Below are 20,731 nucleotides of genomic sequence, written 5' to 3'. Positions count from 1 at the left end.
TTACAGGCCTGGTAGAGGATGGCATTTGGCAAAGAATTCAAAGGGGAGCAGTCAGTGAGGTCAGAGGAAAGCTGGTAAGAATAGCAATTAGACATTTAGAAAATAAAGTATTTTAGGAAGGATGGAGTGGCCAGTAACAAACGTTTCTGATAGGTTAAGTAATGAGGCCAGACAATTGACCATTGGTTTAGGCACAGTACAGATGAAAGAGCTAAGATAGTTTTAGCAGAAGTCCATCGAAAGTGATTCTACCGTACCTCTTCGCTGGGATGAAAAATACAACTGTCTATAGAATTCTAGGTACTACTACACTGGGATTTTGAATGAAAGTAAGATAATGTTTTGTTTTGTTTTATTGATTGATTGATTGATTGTGACATTTCCCTGGTCTTTGTAGGGACACATCTCCAGAATTACCACCTCCAGCAGAGTCTGTCTGGATGTATTTCTAACAGAAACCATATTATTTTAAATTCTACTCTTCCCTACATTCCAGACTAGAATGGGTTTTTCTTTTAATACTACATTATATTTTCCCTGCCTGCCTGGCATCTGACACTATTTCAGTTATTGGTCTAATAATTTTTTTAATGTCTACCTCTCTGGCTAGAGTCCCATGAGGATACTGACTGTGTTTGTCTTGTTCACTGCAATTTCTCTTATTCTTAGTGTTTGGTACACAACAAGAAGTCAACAAATTTTATTTATTGTATATATGTGAATAAATGAATTACATTTAAATCCTTTTTCCTGTAAGAGACAGAAAGCTCAAAACTAATCTTCCTGCATAATTTTGAATGCTTCCTCTTGGCCATTTTTACCATTGCCAAAGAAGAATGTCTCAAACATAGAATTTTTCAATAGATAAAATTGTAAAAATCAATAAAACAGGATACATAAACTGCATTTTTAATAAGATATTTTAAGGAATGGTAACAAAATTGAACACCTCTATAGAGAGCCATATAGCATATTTAAGGAAAATAAAACGCATAATGGAAATAAAGAAAGGGACCAATTCATTTCCTGGTGAGATTCCATTATCCATTAACTTGTTCTGGAGAGAGCAAGGGGAAATTGGATTACTGTATTATTACAATCTAGTCTGTCTTTGCTAGCCATCTATCAAAGATTATATATAGACACCACTTACGAGTGATAGCAAAAATACATATATATTCTAGAATTTAGCATAATTAATTGCTATATTTTTGTTTTATGCCTTCTGTTTGACACTGTTCTGACGAACCAGGAAACTTAGAAGAAACATGCTACAAAATATGAGACTTTTAATAAAAGAGACTATGTCTAATCAGCACATTAAATACCATTTCATTAATGCAACAGCATTTTATTCACGTGATTTTGTTGCTGGTGATGAATTAAACAATTATGACCAATAATATTCTTCAGAGAGGATAACCTGACTCACTCTCTCTCTCTCTATATATATATACATTTATATAATTATATTTATATAAAATATATATTAATTATATAAATATAATTATATAAATGTATATATGTTATATATTTGTATAATCACAATATATAAACAAAATCAAAACTATGAGAATAACTACATCAGTATTTCCTGGAAGGCTGAAAATAGCAATTAAAAATGCATTAAACTTAACCATATAGAGAGAATTTTAGATGGATTAGAGTTCATGACCTCTTGCTTTAAAATTTCACATTTAACTTTCACCCCAAGATTTCAATGAAATCACTGAGTAAATGACATTTTAACTTTAATTCTATCTCTGTATATTTCTCTCTTTTAATTACTTATGTTTCTACACTACTTTCTAATTCACTAGATGCTTCCCTAAGTGTAAACACCTCCTGATTTTAGAATCAGAGTTCTACTACCTCTGAAGTAGAGACAAAAGATATTGCATTATTTTAGAGATGAGAAAACAGTGGCTACTGAGTGATTTGTTAATTCTTTATAATTAGTTGAGTTGTAAAACTAAAATTAAAATTAAAATCTTATGGTTTTGATTCACATGTATTATAAATAAAAATGGCAACTATTATATCCACTATTTATGGAATGCCTAGTATATGTGAAGCGTTAGGTTGGATATAAAAAATGCATTGGTGAGCAAGAGAGATAAAATTCCTACACTGGAGGGTTTTATAATATACTCCACCATACTGCCTCCGTGTTGATCTTAATTGCTGTATTGTTTTACCAAGGATTCAGTAATACAAGTAACATCTACCATTTTTTTCTCTTTAAAAGGAATTATATAAAGAATTGTGTAACTTCTGGGAAGCTGGGGAAGAGGAGCGCAAGCCTTGGGAAATAATACAGACTATTAGGCAAAAACAGTTCTTAAACAGATTTTTTACATACTGTAGTTCTTTTCACAGTTTAATTTTCAGTGCAAGTTTTTCTCTAGATACTTACTAAAAAGAAAAACTAAAAAGTAAATAGAATATCAGAATCCATAGTAACAAAGTTCTATTTAATGTAATAGTTGCTTAATGTCACGTATCATTCTACTAACTTGTTAAAAAATACAGATTCCTGCGCACTTTACTGGATATCCTGTATTTTCTGAAGTAGCCAAGAACCCTTTAGCAGCAGGAAATTTGGGAAATACTAGAGTCAAACAATCGTAAAAAAAAATTATGTTTCCAATTTATTATGTTTACTGGACTTTTCATGAGCTTGGAGTAATTTGACTTACTAAAATGTCCCATCCCAATCAACAACTATATTTTAAAACTAATAGATTTAAGACTCATCAATTTCCTGGGTAACTATTATACAAAGTCACAATGTGAAAAATAGAAAAATTTTAAGTGAAATAACTCAAACTATAGTCTTCAATGAAATATTATATGTTCCAAACAACTTACTTGATAGTATTATAATATAAAGAAGCACATTGTAGATGAATTCATTTTTTCCTATCACCATTTGTGAAAGAAAAACATCTTTAAAGAATGAAAGTTTCTGAAGAAGGAACACATTAAAATAAAAATCACATGACACAATATTGATTATACCTCTTGACTCCACTACAGCAGTTTTATGGCTATAACAAGACACAATTTCAGAGGTCGCCATGTCAATTTCGTGTATGGCCACGTGGGGCAGAAAGAGTCAACATTAAATCTGAGTTTTATACTTGTTAGATGCTAAATTCATATCAATTGAAAAGTTATACAAAGTTTAGGTAATTGACTCCAGAGATACCACAAATATAGCATATTTTGCTGCAGACCTTTAGACTTACTCTTTTTTTCTTTGAGGTGGAGGAGAGGTTAGAACCTTGTTTAAGAATTTAGATCATGCAAGTTTCCTGTCTGCCTGCCGATTCATTCCATCCGTCATCCTTATCTTTCTATTTCTTTCTAATTACCATTCTACAATTTCATCTCCTTTTGACTTACATAAGGCCACATACTGAGTTTGGTGTTTGCCTATTTTTTTCAGTCTTGTAAAATGTTTATTATTGTTTTGTGTATTTATCTAAATTTTAGAAAAATAGACCAGGCGCGGTGGCTCGCGCCTGTAATCCCAGCACTTTGGGAGGCCGAGGCAGGCGGATCACGAGGTCAGGAGATCAAGACCATCCTGGCTAACACGGTGAAACCCCGTCTGTACTAAAAATACAAAAATTAGCCGGGAGTGGTGTCGGGCGCCTGTAGTCCCAGTTACTTGGGAGGCTGAGACAGGAGACTGGCATGAACCCAGGAGGCGGAGCTTGCAGTGAGCCCGGTTCGTGCCACTGCACTCACTCCAGCCTGGGCGACACAGTGACACTCCGTCTCAAAAAAAAAAAAGGAAAATATTATTGTGCTAATATACAACATTATGTTTCTTCCCTTGTTTTCCACTTATCACTGTTTTTACTTTTTATCCATGTTACTATGTAGACATCTAACCCATTTTCCTAAGTGCCCCACGATATTCCATCGTATGTACCCACTACATTTTATGGATCTATTTTTCTGTGAAGGATACCTGGGTTGCCTCCATCTCCTCAGCCTCACAAACAATGCTATATTGAATATCCTAGTAAACATGCCCTTGGTGAACTTTGTGAAAATATGTACCCAGAGTTAGATTACTGGCTCCCGGCTTACTTGCCAACTGAAAGTGCATGAAGGTTCCAATGTCCCATATCACCATTAAATTTATAATTGATCTTTTTTGGTATTGTTGAACCATTTTTGCATTTATGAGATGAAATTACTTGACCAAATCATGTTCTTTAATATTTAATATTTTACTTAGACTTTTTTCATCAATGTTTATTAACAATGTGAGGTTATAATTTTTTCATGTATTATCATAATTCAGTTTTAGAATCAAAATTTCACTAGTTTTACTAATACAACATACTATGTATGTTATTGATATTTTCAGAATTTATTATGGTTTCATTTTTTACTTTATTTACCTTGTTATGAAAATTAAAGCATATAGTGATAGAAGCATAACTGGCTAGTCATTTTTCAGGCTCTGAATTTTCATATATTTTTCTTCTTTAAAATACATAAGACATGGCAATATACTACTCATTTTGAACAATTTCTTGTTACAAGTAAAATTTTATATACTAGTCATGAAGCTGGCATTTAAAAAGAAATTTTCTTTTCATAACATTTATTCTATACATTTTACAGAATATCAAATGATATTTTATATATTTATAAAATATAAATATTTTATAAATTATAATTTGATATATTTGTATATATCAAATTATAAACATATTAAGTCTAAGTTATGCTTATATTTACTCAGATTTAGAACTAAGACAAGGAGCACATAAGGTGGTAAAAAGGCACCTTTCTTTCAGAATAAACATCATTCCCTAACTAATGCCAATGATTACATAAGAAAGTACATTGCTGGAAAAATATCTAAGAAAAGTCAGGGACATATTATAGCCAGTTTTGTAATGATTACTATTTAAATCATGTTTCAAATTAAGAGTTATAGAATTTGATATTTTTCTACATGTACATTTCAGGGCACATTTTAACTTTTCTTTCATTGCTGAATTATTTAGAAATTGGCTAGAGCAAAACCAAAAGAAAGGGAAAAAGATAAATTGCTAAATCAACTTTTTGGGTTAAAATAACTGAGAAAGATACATCCACAAATTAAGCATGGATGTTCTGAAATTTTCCACATTTAAATTCAGGTAATTTGCCCCTTTAGACTATTCTATGGTGATATTTTCTCTCTTAAAGAATTTTCAGAGGATAACGTGGCCAAAATTGAGGTATACATATCACATTCCGTCTAATACAAAGAGATGTGTTTTGATAGAATTTTCATTTAGTAGGCATTAATTGATCTCTGCACACTGTTATATGCTACAAATTCAATATTAAGATAAATGGAGTTTCTGTTTTCACTAAACTCAATGTTACCATGGGTATCAGACAAAAGGTATTTTAATGCATGTGAAAAGTAAAGGGTGCTTCTGTCCACATGGTACAAGATGGCTCAAAATCAGGTCCACATTCTGTCTAGTGGAAGGGAAAAAGTAGAGGAAAGGAGGGCATTCCCTTCTCCTTTAAGAGACCATACCGAATTTTTTACACACCTACTACAAAGATATTCATTGCAGCCTTATTTGTAATTGTGAAAAATAGGAATTGATGTGTAAATTGCTGTAGATGCTGTAGGCAGTTGTAAAAATCAACAAACTGTACATACATGAATCAGCATAGATAGCTCTCAAAAATTAATATTGAGCTTTAAAAATTATAGAAGAATCATTACATTTAGACAATCTGGTTCTAGAATTAGTATATACAACAATAATACTGTATTACCTATTTCTAAAATGTATTATATCACAGGTTGATAGAGATAAAGACTGTATCACAAATAATAGATATATGTAATAAATGTACACAAAGATGAAACTATGTTCATCAAAGCTAATAAGAAATTCATAACAGAGATTTCCTCTGAGATAAGAAGTGAGAGAATTTGACTTGGGAGGGAAACAAAGAGACTAAGCATATATGTGCATGTGTGTGTGTATGTATCCAAAAGTCAATAAAGAGAGAAATATGTTTCTACTGATTTCACATACAACTCCCACTTGTAGGTAGCACATTTTCCTCTGCATTCATCTATCTGTATCACTCATGCTGCCTTATAGCAAAACACAGTCATTTGGAGAAATGATTTTCGAAAGAAATCATCACATGAATGTCAAGAACTTTCGTTTGTTCCTGTTTTTAGTTACAAACCTTCTAATCAGATTCAAAATAAGATTTTAAAAAGTCCCTAAGTGTGCTTCAGAACTAAAAGTGTACATGTGTTTTAGTTAAGGCATATCTTAATACAATTTTCTTAGGTAGTCATTCAATAAACAACTTAAAATTTACCAAAATATATTAATTTAAAATAGCAGAATCTTAGGCAGAAAGGTTTTATTGGTTTTTGACATCTTCTTGTGGATGATCTCTGTGTAAACAAGTTTTGATCTCAGAGTAGGTGTGGAGGGAGACTGTAAAATCAGTTAATAAAGGTTTTCATTGTTCAACAGAAAAGTTCTTTCGCTGAGTGGTTTCCACGGAACTGAGTTAATGCTGACATTAGCTCAGCATAATTCTTTTAAAACACATTTAAAAAGAAAGTCTTATCTATCCTCCTCATTCCACAATTAGGGGGTCTCTTTATGTAGATTTTATTAAAATGGATGTGTTCATGCTAGCAATAATCACTGTTAATATTATCCGGCTAATTCATCCTGCTCTTGTTCCAGGTTCCTAAAATAACCTTCGGATTACAGGTTTTATTTTCACATAGATGTTCACCCGGGAGAGTATAAACTAAAACATTTTCAATCTGTTTGAAATTTTATTTTTTATTTTAAAGAAACTATCGTTTGTTCTCTGATATGTCCTAAGAGCCTACACCAGTGCCTGGCATATAATAGGGCTGATTAGGTATCTGCTGGATAGATATCTATCCAGTTTATAGATTGATCTTTTGTGTATCTCTCTGTGAGTCCAGTGACCTCTGTCTACACTGACACATTGGAGTTCTTAAGCTAAACTGAAGTGCAGATGCGGAGCCTGGCAATTCAGCCAAGGAAAATACTACCTACCGAGTGCACAGCCAGCCTCCGGAGACCACACTTCTATCTTGTTCTAACTGCAGCTGTTTCTACTTTTCTATCAAATCGATTTTCCTTTCTTATTCTAAGCATTTTATTTTTATATGGTTCTTCAAAATCCCTCTGGAGGGAGAAAGTATGATTCCACATTTAAATAATCAGAACTGTACTGTGTCTAACAGTGCTGGAATTCTTAATTTCTTGTTTCAGGCAAGGCATTATATTATCTGGAGAGGATTCAAAGAAAACAGAAGTAGCATGAATATGATGAAGAAACCAGACATGAAGAGGCTAAATAGCTTAGCAAAGTCCACAATGCTAAAAAGTAGAGCTGTGATTTGAACTCAGGGGTTTTAATATTAGAGATTATGTTCCTTACCATAGGTTTTAATGTAGAGTCACTGAAGGATACTACAAATAAGTAACTAAGGCACTGCCTTTTTTTTTTAAATGTTATTTTTACTAGATTATTACTTTGTTTATCAACCCTACTCAGAGTCAGGTATACCACCAGGCACTGGGAATACAAAGATGAAACTCACGGTTTAGCTGGGAAGACAGGTCTAACTGATATCACATGATGCACCTGATAAATTCACCGTGATAAGTGCAGTGGTCGTGACATGTCAGGGTATTATGAAAATAGAGAACCGAAACGCCAAATCCAGCTAGAAGAGGTTATAAAGGCTTTCTGAAGAAAAGGTTAGCTGAGCTGGGGTTAGCTGTTTGGAGGGAAGTTTGGAGAAGGGATGCACGCTCCAGGCAGGTAAATATAAGGCAGGCAAAGTCACCATGGAGTTTAAGGTACTGAATCATGGAATGCAATGTGGAGATGATGTTGAAGTCAGGAGTGATAATCAAGGCTTAGACCTTAGAGGCACTGTGGATAATGGGAGAGTCTGGACTTCATCCTCTGAGTAAATGGGGAGCTGGTCCAGAGTTATAAATAGGATAGTCATGTAAACATGGATATATTTTAAATATATAGTGGGGTGGCAGGTTGGAAAAGTAACTGAAGTTCTATTAGTCAAAATAAGTGATTCTGCTATGGTAACAAATAAATATCCAAATATCAGTGAGTTAATGCAATAAAAGATTATTTCTTAAACATCCAAAGTCCGAGGCGGACTAGGCAGCCCTTCACCACCTGGTAGCTATGCCATCTGCAATATGTATCCTTCCAGGTTATTGCACTGCAGGTGACAGGATGTTTTTATGGGTTGGGACTAGAAGTGGCCTTCATTTACTTTTCCCATATCTCATCATCTGGGATCCTGCCACATGACCCAGAGTAAGTGCAAGAGGCTTTAGGCAAGCACTGAGAGTCTACCACAGAATAGGGCACTTCATTCAATCTTGTTTATAATAGGTGAAATATACCTATAATTTCTTACTGTATTACTGGAGAAAAATCAGTTTATTTATGTATTCAATTCATTAAACAAATGCTTTTGTGAACACCTACTCGGCACTGTCCTAAGTTCTGTCTCTGTCATAAAAAACAGGGGTAAAGCATTGTTCACATTACTTCCCTGCACACCAACTCTTCATTGGCTCTCCAGTCACATGGTGACATGTGCAAGGGGACAGCATTAGAGTAAGAGGGGTGAGAAGCGTAACATAGTCCCGATCATGTGGAGTTTTGTAGGACTTTGAATTTAACTTAAATGAAGGGCCTTAAAACATTCTGTGCAGAAGAGTGATATAATCTGACTTCCTTTTTTAAAAAATAATTCTGGCTGCTCTGTTGAGAACAGACATAAGATGATGGGGTAGACACATTGAGCTCTCTTAGGAAGTTATGTAGTAATCCAAGTGAACAATGATTATGGTTTTGAGCCAGGGTAGAAGCATGGATCTGGTGAAAAGTGGTCTAATTCTGGATATATATTGAAATGAAGGTATTTAATTTTGAACTAAATAATTAGAATTTGAAGACAGGTGAGACGTATGCTATAAGACAAAAAGGTCTTAACTTGAGCTCTTAGGAGCATGGAGTTGTAGCCAACTGAGGGAAGATAAGCCTTAATCATATGAAGTATTCCTAGATGGCTTCAAAGGGCTCTAGAGAGCATTATTCCCCTAAATAATTCAGCTCCAATGGATGCTTCCTTTAGAATTTCAAATAATAACAATGTTGATGAAAAAGTATTTTTCCAAGATTTAAAGTTTAGCCCCAAGCATTCCCTACATTGACAAAATTTTGCATGAAATCTAAGATCTATCTACCTAAAAATAAAACCAGTAAGAAAATTATGTAATTATCTTTTCTGAAAGCCAAGTCAGAAAATATTAACCTATATTAGATTATTTTGATGTGACATAATTCATTTACTTTTTGTTAGGGGCATGTTTGCTTTATGGGAACTACCTACGAAGCTCTCTTACAGAAATAAACTGTTTGTTTATTATTGTTGTTGTTATTATTTATGTATTAGAAAGACATCAAGTAAGGTATGCCACTTCACTTTGGCAGCTTAATTCATCCACTGAGTATTAATTAGTAGATGAGGAAATGATAAAGATTCTCTCTTTGACCAAACTTTGGTCAAACTCTTCTGAGCTCTCTTTTTAACCAGGCCCCAACTTTTGAACTTCCATGTTAGTTTCCACATTGTCCAATTTAGCAAGAATCTTCTCAGTTTAGCCAGAATTTTTCATTTTTGATATCTGATCACACTTTGGTATCTGATCAGGTTTCCTTCCTCTACAATGCTTCTGGTGATATTTGATCACCCTGGTCTGCCTTCAGCAAGAATCCCATCAGATCTGTTAGCCAGGACCCCCCTTACCCCAAATGTTAACTCTTAGTAATTTCTATCCAGTAAGCCCCTCCCCTTAACTCAGCTCCTTGGCTATAAATTCCCACTTTTCCTTGTGGTATTCATAGTTGAGCCCAATTTCTCTTTTCTACTATAAAATCCTATTGTGGTAGCCTTCCTGTGTAACTATTGTAATAGTACTCTTTGAATAGTCTGCCTTACCATTCTTTAATGGGTGTAATGAATAATTTTTTCTTCAACAAAGATCATATTTGAGCTGGATTTTGATGAAAGCAGGGAAGGAGGGAGAGTTTCTTCAGGCATATAGAACAGGATGCATAAATGCAGGGATGTGAAAAAGGATGGCTGATTCATGGAAATCATAAAATTTAGGGCTCATGAGAGCAGAGCAGTTTGGTTCAGGAGTGTGAGGAGTAGGAAACTGAACCTGGTAAAGTCTGGTAAGATTGATTATAAAGTTTTGCATGGGGCCAGGCGCGGTGGCTCACGCCTGTAATCGCAGCACTTTGGGAGGCTGAGGCAGGTGGATCCCCTGAGGTCAGGAGTTCAAGCCCAGCCTGGCTAACGTGGTGAAACCCTGTCTCTACTAAAAATACAAAATAAGCCAGGCGTGGTTGTGGGCCTCTGTAATCCCAGCTACTCAGGAGGCTGAGGCAGGAGAATCACTTGAACCCAAGAGGCGGAATTTGCAGTGAGCCGAGATTGCGCCACCGCACTCCAGTCTGGGTGACAGAGCAAAACTCTGTCAAAAAAAAAAAGTTATGCATGGGTAATTACATGGTACAATAAAAAGTTTCAATCTTAGCCTTTAGGTTTTTACCTAAGATAATGATATGGAAAAATGTAAAAGAATTGAAAGAGTCCTATGGGAGGAAGATGGAAAGTAGAGATTAGACAAAGAAAAGTCATTAGAAAACTACTCATGGGAAAGTACAAGTGAGCACCAATTTAGCTCCTAGAAATCCTGGAGGACCAAGTTTTAAAACTACAGCATATTTAACAGAGTTGATAAGCTAAAGTTATGAACAAGTATGTGGTTATATATTGTTTTGCTTATGCAATGCCAAACTCAGCTTAATTTGTTTTCTTATAAAGCAAAACAAACAAACAAAAAATACAGTGACCCCAGAAATATATATACTACATGAAACCTAGCTAAAAATCCAGTTTGGAAGAGTCTTACTTGCCTTCATCTGATATTTGCTTTCTAGAATTTGCCTCTCCCAAGTAAACAGAATGTTTTATGGATAATCACACAATTTTTAATATCTAGTGGACCAAGTGCACTCTTCCTGAAAGGATAGGTGATAGACACATTTTTTTTTTAATAGAGATAGGGTCTTGCTGTGTCGCCAAGGCTGGAATGCAGTGGAGCAATCATAGATCACTATAACTTCCAATTCCTGGGCTGACTCTAATCACCTTAACCTCCTAAGTAGGTGTGACTATAGACACATACCACCACACACAGCTAATTAAAAAAAAAATTGTAGAGATAGGATCTTGCTATGTTGCCCAGGTTGCCCAAGCTAGAATACATTTGTAAAAGCCAATTTTATAGAAGTAATAGCTATATATGTCATAGTATGCATTAGAAAACTTCAATATAACAAAAAGATGTGTCATCAAGAGGGAAGTAATCTATGAAATCCATATAACCAAAAAAGGATTAGTATCCACAATATTTTTAGATTTTTCTATAAATTAATAAGTAACAGACAAGAAAACCAAGAGAAACACACACAAAAGACTGAAAGGCAATTCACAGAACATAAAACTCAAGCGTTCATTGATCATATGTGAAAATACGTTCAAACACACCAATATTAGAATAGTGTTCATCTCCAAAGGACAAAAAAGGAGTAGGATGGGATTGGGAAATACAAAGCGAAATACTGTGTTCTTTTTTTTTTTTTTTTTTTTTTTTTGAGATGGAGTCTCGCTCTGTCGCCCAGGCTGGAGTGCAGTGGTGCAATCTCGGCTCACTGCAAGCTCCGCCTCCCGGGTTCACGCCATTCTCCTGCCTCAGCCTCCTGAGTAGTTGGGACTACAGGTGCCCACCACCACTCCTGGCTAATTTTTTGTATTTTTAGTAGAGACAGGGTCTCACTGTGTTAGCCAGGATTGTCTTGATCTCCTGACCTCGTGATCTGCCTGCCTCCGCCTCCCAAGCAAAATACTATTTTATGTGTAACATTTAATGTCTTTAAACAAGAGAAGAGAAATATTGGAAAACGTTAACATGGTTATAGGTAGTAAGCATATACATGTTTGATTTACTTTCTATATTTTTTTTGTAGTCCTGAAATTTTTAAAAATAATCTCAACATTTATTTTAGATTCATGAGGTATATATGTAGGTTTGTCACCTGAATAGATTGTGTGACGCTGAGGTTTGGGGTACGACTGATCCCCTTACCCAGGTACTGAACATAGGACCCAATAGTGAGTTTTTAAGCCCTCTCTCATTGCCAGTAGGCCTAGTTTCTATTGTTCCCATCTTTATAAGCTCTCACTTATAAGTGAGAATATGCAGTATTTCGTTTTCCTTTCCTGTGTTATTTTGTTTAGGATAATGGCCTCCAGACACATCCATGTTGCTGCAAAGGACATTATTTCATTCTTTTTGATGGCTACATACTATACCATGGTGTGCATATACCACATTTTCTTTATCCAGTCCACCACGGATGGGCACCTAGGTTGATTCCATGTCTTTGCTTTTGTGAATAGTGCTGTGATGAATATATGAGTGCATTTATCTTTTTAGTAGAAAAACTGATTTTCTTTTGTATAGATTCTCAGTAATGGGATTGCTAGGTCAAATGGTGGTTCTGTTTTAAGTTTTTTGAGAAATCTCCATACTGCCTTCCACAGTGACTGAACACATTTATATTCCCACCAACAGTGTATAGGCATTCCCTTTTCTCTGCAGCCTTACCAGCATGTATTGTTTTTTGATGTTTTAATAATAGCCATTCTGAATGTTTATGGATGTGTAGAATCAATATTGTGAAAATGACCATACTGCCAAAAGCAATCTGCAAATTTGATTCAATTCTCATCAAAATACCATGATAATTCTTCACAGAACTAGAAAAAACAGTCCTAAAATTCATATGGAACCAAAACAGAGCCCACACAGCCAAAGCAAGACTAAGCAAAAGGAACAAATCTGGAGACCTCACATTACCTAACTTCAAACTATACTGTAAGGCCATAGTCACCAAAACAGCATGGTACTGGTATAAAAATAGGCATATAGACCCATGGAAGAGAATAGAGAACACATAAATAAACCCGCATACTTACAGCCAACTGATCTTTAACAAAGCAAACAAAAACATAAAGTAGGGAAAGAATACCCTATTCAACAAATGGTGCTGGGATAATTGGCAAGCCACATGTAGGAAAATGAAACTGGATCTTCATCTCTCATCTTATACAAAAATCTACTCACGATAGATCAAGAAACTTAAACCTAAGACCTCGAACTATAAAAATTCTAGAAGATAACATCAGAAAAACCCTTCTAGACATTGGCTTAGCCAAAGTCTTCATGACCAAGAACCTAAAAGCAAATGCAACAAAAACAAAGATAAATAGGTGGGATTTAATTAAACTAAAGAGCTCCTGCACAGCAAAAGGAACAGTCAGCAGAGTAAATAGACAACCCACAGAGTGGCAGAAAATCTTCACAATCTATACATCTGTCAGAGGACTAATATCCAGAATCTACAAGAAACTCAAACAAATTAGTAAGAAAAAAAATCCTATCAGAAAGTGGGGTAAGGACATGAATAGACAATTCTCAAAAGAAGATATACAAATGGCCAACAAATACATGAAAAAATGCTCAACATCACTAATGATCAGGGAAATACAAATCTAAACCACAATGCAATACCACATTACTACTGGAAGAATGACCATAGTAAAAACATAAAAAATAATAGATGTTGTCATGGATGCAGTGAATAGAGAACACTTCTACACTGCTAATGGGAATGTAAACTAGCACAACCACTTTGGAAAACAGTGTGGAGATCTCTTAGAGAACTAAGAGTAGAACTACCACTTAAACCAGAAACCTACCCAGAGGAAAAGAAGTCCATGCACAAAAAAGATACTTGCACATGCAGGTTTATAGCAGCACAATTTACAATTCCAAAAATATGGAACCAGCCTAAATGCCCATCAATCAACGAGTGAATAAAGAAACTGTGACATATATATATATATATCTCCACATAACGGAATACTACTACTCAGCCATAAAAAGGAATGAATTAATGGCATTCACAGCAACCTAGATAGAACTGAAGACTATTATTCTAAGTGAAGTAATTCAGGAATAGAAAGCTAAACATTGTATGTTCTCACTCATAAGTGGGAGCTAAGCTATGAGGATGCAAAGGCATAAGAATGATACGATGGACTTTGAGGACTCTGGGGAAAGGGTCGGAGGGGTGTGAGGGAAAAAAGACTACAAATTGGGTTCAGTGTACACTGCTTGGGTGATGGGTGCACCGAAATCTCACAAATCACCACTAAAGAACTTACTCATGTAACCAAATACCACGTGTTCCCCAAAAACCTATGGAAATAAAAATTTAAAATAATAATAGCCATTACTACTGCTGTGAGATTGTATCTCATTGTGGTTTTGATTTAAATTGTATTTTTGAAATATTTCTTAATAAATTAACATATAGGCCAGGCGTGGTGGCTCATGCCTGTAATCCCAGCACTTTGGGAGGCCGAGGCGGGCGGATCACCTGAGGTCAGGAGTTCAAGACCAGCCTGGCCAACATGGAGAAACCCCGTCTCTATTAAATATAAAAAAAATTAGCTAGGCATGCTGGCTCATGCCTGTAATCCCAACTACTGGGGAGCCTGAGGCAGGAGAATCGCTTGAACCCCGGAGGTGGAGGTTGCAGTGAGCCAAGATTGCGCCACTGCACTCCAGCCTGGGCAACAGAGTGAGACTCCATCTCAAAAATAAATAAAATAAAATGATATGGGAGGCATTATGAGTTAGGGGAAGAACACAGAAACAGGAGTTGGAATCCTAATGTCTAGTCCCAAATCTGCCACTTACCCACCTTGTGACCTTGAGAAAATGTCTTCATTTTTCTGAAACTGATTCTCCAGCTAAAACCTTAAATAATATGTGCCTTTACTAGATAAAGTTATTTTAAGGAGCGAATTAGTTCATGTATGTGAAAGTGATATTCAAATATGAAGAAAAGGTATGGAAATTCTCAAATTTGCAGTTAATGTGAAATTAAATGAACATACTTTTCTATTAACTATCATGCTAAACTTATTGAAACAGATACTAGAAACAAAAGTGGCGATTATAAAAGACATACATATTTTCTTACCGGGTCTGTTAGCTGGGAGTAGAGTTCATGGCAATTGTCAAAAATATACTTGTATGTAGAATCCAGGCAAGCCCTTACACAGTCCTTCACCACCATGCTCGCTTTTGGGGGGCTTTGCAGCTCCAGAACCTGACAGACAAAGACAGACATTTATTTTCTCAAATGCAACAATAACACATTGTAATCTAGTATAAACTACTCAAATATATATTCAATAAATACTTTCAATTGATTTTTCTATGTTCAGTAAGTGTCATCTTACCATGTGGTTTTAAATGTGTAAACATATTAACTTTCTGATATAAAAACTTATTGAAAATGATAATGGCTGTAAACACTCAAATAAAAACACTTAACGTGACCAGTTAGTACTTCATGCATTGATTTCATTCCATTCCATCATTCAACAAATATTCATCACTTCCTATATGCCAGATAATGGTGATACAGCAATGAACGATAGAATCAAAAATCCCTTTCCTCATGGGCTTAAGTTCTAGTAGATAATAAAATAAATATGTAAAATATATTACATGATGATGCATGTTGAAAAGTAAAACAGAGGAAGGATGGGAAGCGTTTCAATGGAATAGAATTAATACAATAAACGGCAATAGTAAATGAAGCTGTAGGGTGAGAACAAGGGGAAACTACATATAGACCACTATAAAAATATTAGCTTTTAGCGAGGTGGGAAGGAACTGGATAGTTTAAGCATAAGAGCAAAATGGCCTAATTTTAGCAAAATAACTAACTTTTATAAGGCTCCCTTACACTGCCTTAAAGTGGGCTATGAAAAAAATAGAAAGACCAATTCTGAGAATAATGTTAAAATTTAGTCTAGAGAAGATGATGCTTGACCAAGGTGGTAGAATTAGAAATTATTAGAAGAAATCATATTCTGGTAAAATTTAGAAAAAAAGAGCTAACAGGATTTTCTGACAGACTGGATGACTGGTGTGAGAGCTGACTCCAGTTGACCCCAATATTTTAGCCTGAGCAACTGCCATAAGGGAGGTGACTTCAATTTAAATGGGAAAAACTGTGGATGGGAGCTCAGGAGTCAATTCTGAACAGTTTAAGAAGCCTATTAGGCATATACATGAATTTCAAGAAGATATTTGGATAAATGAATCTACAGTTGTGGAAAAGTTCTGGTTAGAGATATAAATTTGCAAATTATTAGCTTACAGAAGAACATAAAGAAACAACGCTAGTTGAGTATGGATAGTGAAGAGAAGAGGTCCAAGAAATAAATCCAGTTAAATCTTACATAATTCTAAATCTGTGACAACAGACAAATGCGAAGGAATAAAGCAGTAGAGAGTACCCCCCACCCCGCTCCCAAAAGAGCCAATGGTATAGGAGAGAAATAAAACATGAGATGTTGACAAATTATTTTTGGTGAAGTGAGAGAGTAAAAGTCTGATTACACTGTGGTCAAAAACTAAGGACAGAGTTGAAGTTTTAATATTGTTAAAATGTCAGTTCTCTCCGGATTTATCTATAGATGAAATGCAATCTCAATTAAAATCCCAGAAGGAATGAAAATCACCTATACAATTGTGAAAAATGAAGAAACGAGGTGGGATGCACATTATCTTTTTTAATGATTTGCTATAAGGTCACAGTAATCAAGACAGGATGGTAGTGGTGGATGTACAAACAATTGAACAGTGTAGAGAGTTCAGAAATAGACCCATACATATATGGTCAATTTAATTTTTTACAATAATATGAAAGCAATTCAATGGAGAAAGGAAAATCTTTCTAATAAATGCTGCTGGAACTATTAAACATAAATATGTAAAATGTTATCCTTGATTCACGCTTTACACCTTATATCAAACAAAAACAACCAGCAAAACAATCCCCAAAATTCTAAATAAAAAATATGCCCAAATATAAAAGGTAAAACCAATCTTTTAGAAGAAACACACCAAAAAAACCTCTTTGTGATGTTGGTTTAACCAAGAGCATTATCCACAATTAGAAAAAAAAATGATAAAGTAGACCAAAATTAAAAACTTGCTATATGAGATATTTTTAAGACAATTAAAAGACAAGGCACAAACAAGGCAAAAATAATAACAAATCACATATCTGACAAAAAATTGTATTCAAAACCTATAAAAACTCTCAAAACTCGAGACTACTGTATTCTTGAAGAATGCAAGAAAGTAGATTTTAGATATTCTCCTCACAAAAATGATAACTTTGTGAGGTAATGCATATGTTAATTAGCTAGATTTAGCCATTCTGCAATGTATACACATTTTAAAGCATCATTTTGTACACAATAAATACATACAATTTTATCTATCAATTTAAAATAATTAAAATTAAAATGCCCTTAACAGTAAGAAAACCAGCTAACAAATATGGGTAAAAATTTCAACATTCTTCACAAAAGAAGATATTCAGATAGCAAATCAATCCCCCCAAAATTCTCAATATTATTAATTTTTAGACAAATAAAATTAATACATTAAGATAATGCAATGTCACTTCTACTAGAATAATAAATATATACATACATACATACATAACATGGAAAATCCCAAGAGTTTTGCTAGAGGATGCAGAACAATTGGGACTCTCACACACTGCTGCTGAGGATTTAACCCAAGGAACATAAAAACGTATGTTTACAACTATAATCTCAAGCTTATTTAAAATAGTTTTATTTGTAAGAAACCAAAATTGTAAATAACTAAAATATCTCTCAGTGAGGGAATGGATAAATCAATAGCACATACATAACAAAGAATTACTCCTTAGCAATTAACAGAAGTGAATTGTTGATACACTCAACACCAATGATTCTCTATTGTGTTATGCTACATCATGTGTGATTTCATTTACATGATGTTCTAGGAAAGGCAAACCTACAGGCAAAGAACAAATCGGTGGTTACCAGCATGTGGGAGAAGGGTTGACAACAATGGTATAGCACAAGGGAATTTTGTAGGCTCATGGAACTGTTCTGTATCTTATTGCTCTGGTGGTTATATGACTACGCATTTGTCAAAACTAACAGGACTGTACAACAAAATAGTGATTTTTACTCTCTGCAATGAGAAAAAAGAATAACAGGAGAAGAAAATTTGTTCAAAGGATAATAGGAGGAAATTAATTGGAAGGAAATGTATAGATGACTATTTCAAGGAGTTTTGCTATTAAGGGAAATGAACTGGGGTAGTAGCTATAGAAGAAAGTGATGCCAAGCAGTATTTTGAAGACTGTAAAATCAATAGCACATACATAGGGGAAAGTTAGCAATTCAGGAGAGTGGAGAGGATTGCTGGACCAATATTTTAGTGCACAAGAGAAGACAAAATCAATTGCACAAGTAGAAGAGACCACATTTTCTAGGAAAACAGATGGCTCATCAATACTAAAAAAGAAAGAATATATGGACACATACAGGGAAGTACCTACTGGGGTAGGTGGTGGGAGTATGTGATTGGAGCTTGAGGATGCTCCTCTTTCTTTCCTCCTATTTTTTTTCATTGAAATAGGAAGCAAAGTAATCAACTGGTAGTGAGGGTTGGGGAAGAATAGTTAAAAGTTTAAGGAGATAGTGTTTTTAAGCAAGGAGGCATGGCAGATGGGTAGCACTGTGCTGGCACACCCTACCCTCACTCCCATTCCTCACTCCTCAGTGTCAATGGCAGACATCACCTGTCAATCTAAGTCAACTTGATTGGGTCTCGCCATCATTAGCTGCACGCTGTTCCAGTAGCTACCGACAGTAGATTAGAATTGATGTAAATTCTATTTATCCTAGTCACCTAGTTAGCCTGATTTTAAACCAAATGAATTTTACTTCAACTTTAAAGAATCTAAATGAACTTTGATATAGTATGGTTTCCCTTTGTGTCTCTCTTTTATTACAAAATGCCATTTTTAGAGGTTCTAGTGAAAAAAATTATGGGCAAATGCAAAGAAAAAAATTGTTCCTATTTAGGAATTTTCTGAATAAGCATCGTAATACTGTCTTTCAAAGAGCGTATATTTTAGCCCACAGCCTGGCAAGTAGTTTCTGAAAATGCTTTACATAAGTTGCACTGCAAGCCAGAACTATGACTGCAGAAAACTTGCAATTAAAGCAGAAATGATATATCTAAAAAGAAATACCTGGTTTGTAAGGCCTAGCCAATTATACCAATAGATAGGTGATCAAATATATTCCTACACAGACATTCCCAGTGCTGAGAATGGAAGTTGCCACAATTGGGGTAAACTTAAAAGAGTCAGCTACTTTCTTGAAGCAAAAAAGTCAGCAAAACATCTAAGTTAAAAGTAAAATTGGAAGGGAAATCCATTTCCATTTAACATTCTTTGGAAATTTTTTAAGTGCCACATCCACTTACTAGAGAGCTTTATCTAAGACAAATTTAACTGAGAACTAAATTAGAGCCAAATGTATCAGAGTATTTTAAGTGTCTAGGATAATCTCTTCTTCACTATACCTTATACTGGAAGATACATCAAGTTCAGGCAAAGATAGTACAGCTTAATCGATGGAGTTAACACAGTACTTGATCAAGAGGAGGGTAAAGCAAGACTTTACCAGGGGATGAATGTATTCTATGTCACACCAAAACAGTGACAGAGATAAAATGAGATACCTTCATCCTAAAAAAGGTGATACTTGTTAACAGGTCAACAGTTGATTTCAGGTCTTGCAGTCTTTCAGTATTGCTTGCAGGAAAGTTTTCCTGGTTAATTAGGAAACAGAAAATGGATAAGGTTGTCAGCAGTAAACTTCTAGTGGGAAAATAAACTAAAACTAGCCTCTCATGAAAGAAAATGGAAAGTAAACTGTATACAATTTTAAAAATACTCTTCAGGTATTCTTAAAATATTTTTGTCATAAAACATTATAGAACATAAACAATTTGGAAATATTATATTTTTACTCTTGGAAAGCTGCACTCTTCTATTTATACTAACAATGCAATAAATGCAAAACAATATCATTATTACAATGTTATGATGTTATTAATGCTTGCTTCTAAAATAGTCTTGCTACTAAAAGGAGGAAGTATAGCATACATAGGAAAAAATTTTCATGATTTTCTCAAGATAACTACTTTTTAAAAAATACTTCGGAAATTACACATGTGCTGCATTTACTTTTAGTCACAAAAAAACTTTAAAAGTTAAAAAAATAAGTTTGCATCATATAGTCTTTCCTGAAATACTATGGATTTTAAAAAAAGGTTTCTTTTAGCGAGGTTTGATGAGAAGTATCATTTGAAAATACAGATGTTTATAATTTTGAAGGAATGAAAAGTTATAATTATAAAATGTTTGAACTAAGAAACAATTTATACTTTGGTCAATTTCACATGTTAACATGCTTTTCTAAAGAGCCATTAGGAAAACCATCGCTAATTACGAGATATTCATGAACTTGAACAGGGTTAGTGTGCCTATGATGAGA

At 34.5% G+C, this 20,731-nt stretch overlaps 1 protein-coding gene across 1 annotated transcript in view; it reads right to left on the bottom strand.

The window, feature by feature from the left end:
* UNC13C (unc-13 homolog C) overlaps positions 1-20,731 on the bottom strand; it is a 649,688-nt gene that overhangs the window by 277,164 nt on the left and 351,793 nt on the right. Inside the window, exons 15-16 of the mRNA XM_031002438.3 lie at positions 19,914-20,003; positions 15,280-15,408 (exon numbers count right to left, since the gene is read on the bottom strand). Coding sequence (XP_030858298.3) covers positions 15,280-15,408; positions 19,914-20,003 — 219 coding nt within the window. The remainder of the gene's footprint in view (positions 1-15,279; positions 15,409-19,913; positions 20,004-20,731) is intronic.

Source organism: Gorilla gorilla, chromosome 16 (assembly GCF_029281585.2).
Source record: "Gorilla gorilla gorilla isolate KB3781 chromosome 16, NHGRI_mGorGor1-v2.1_pri, whole genome shotgun sequence".
In the NCBI taxonomy this organism is placed as follows: Eukaryota; Metazoa; Chordata; class Mammalia; order Primates; family Hominidae; genus Gorilla; species Gorilla gorilla.
This window is presented reverse-complemented; position numbering and strand designations above follow the sequence as displayed.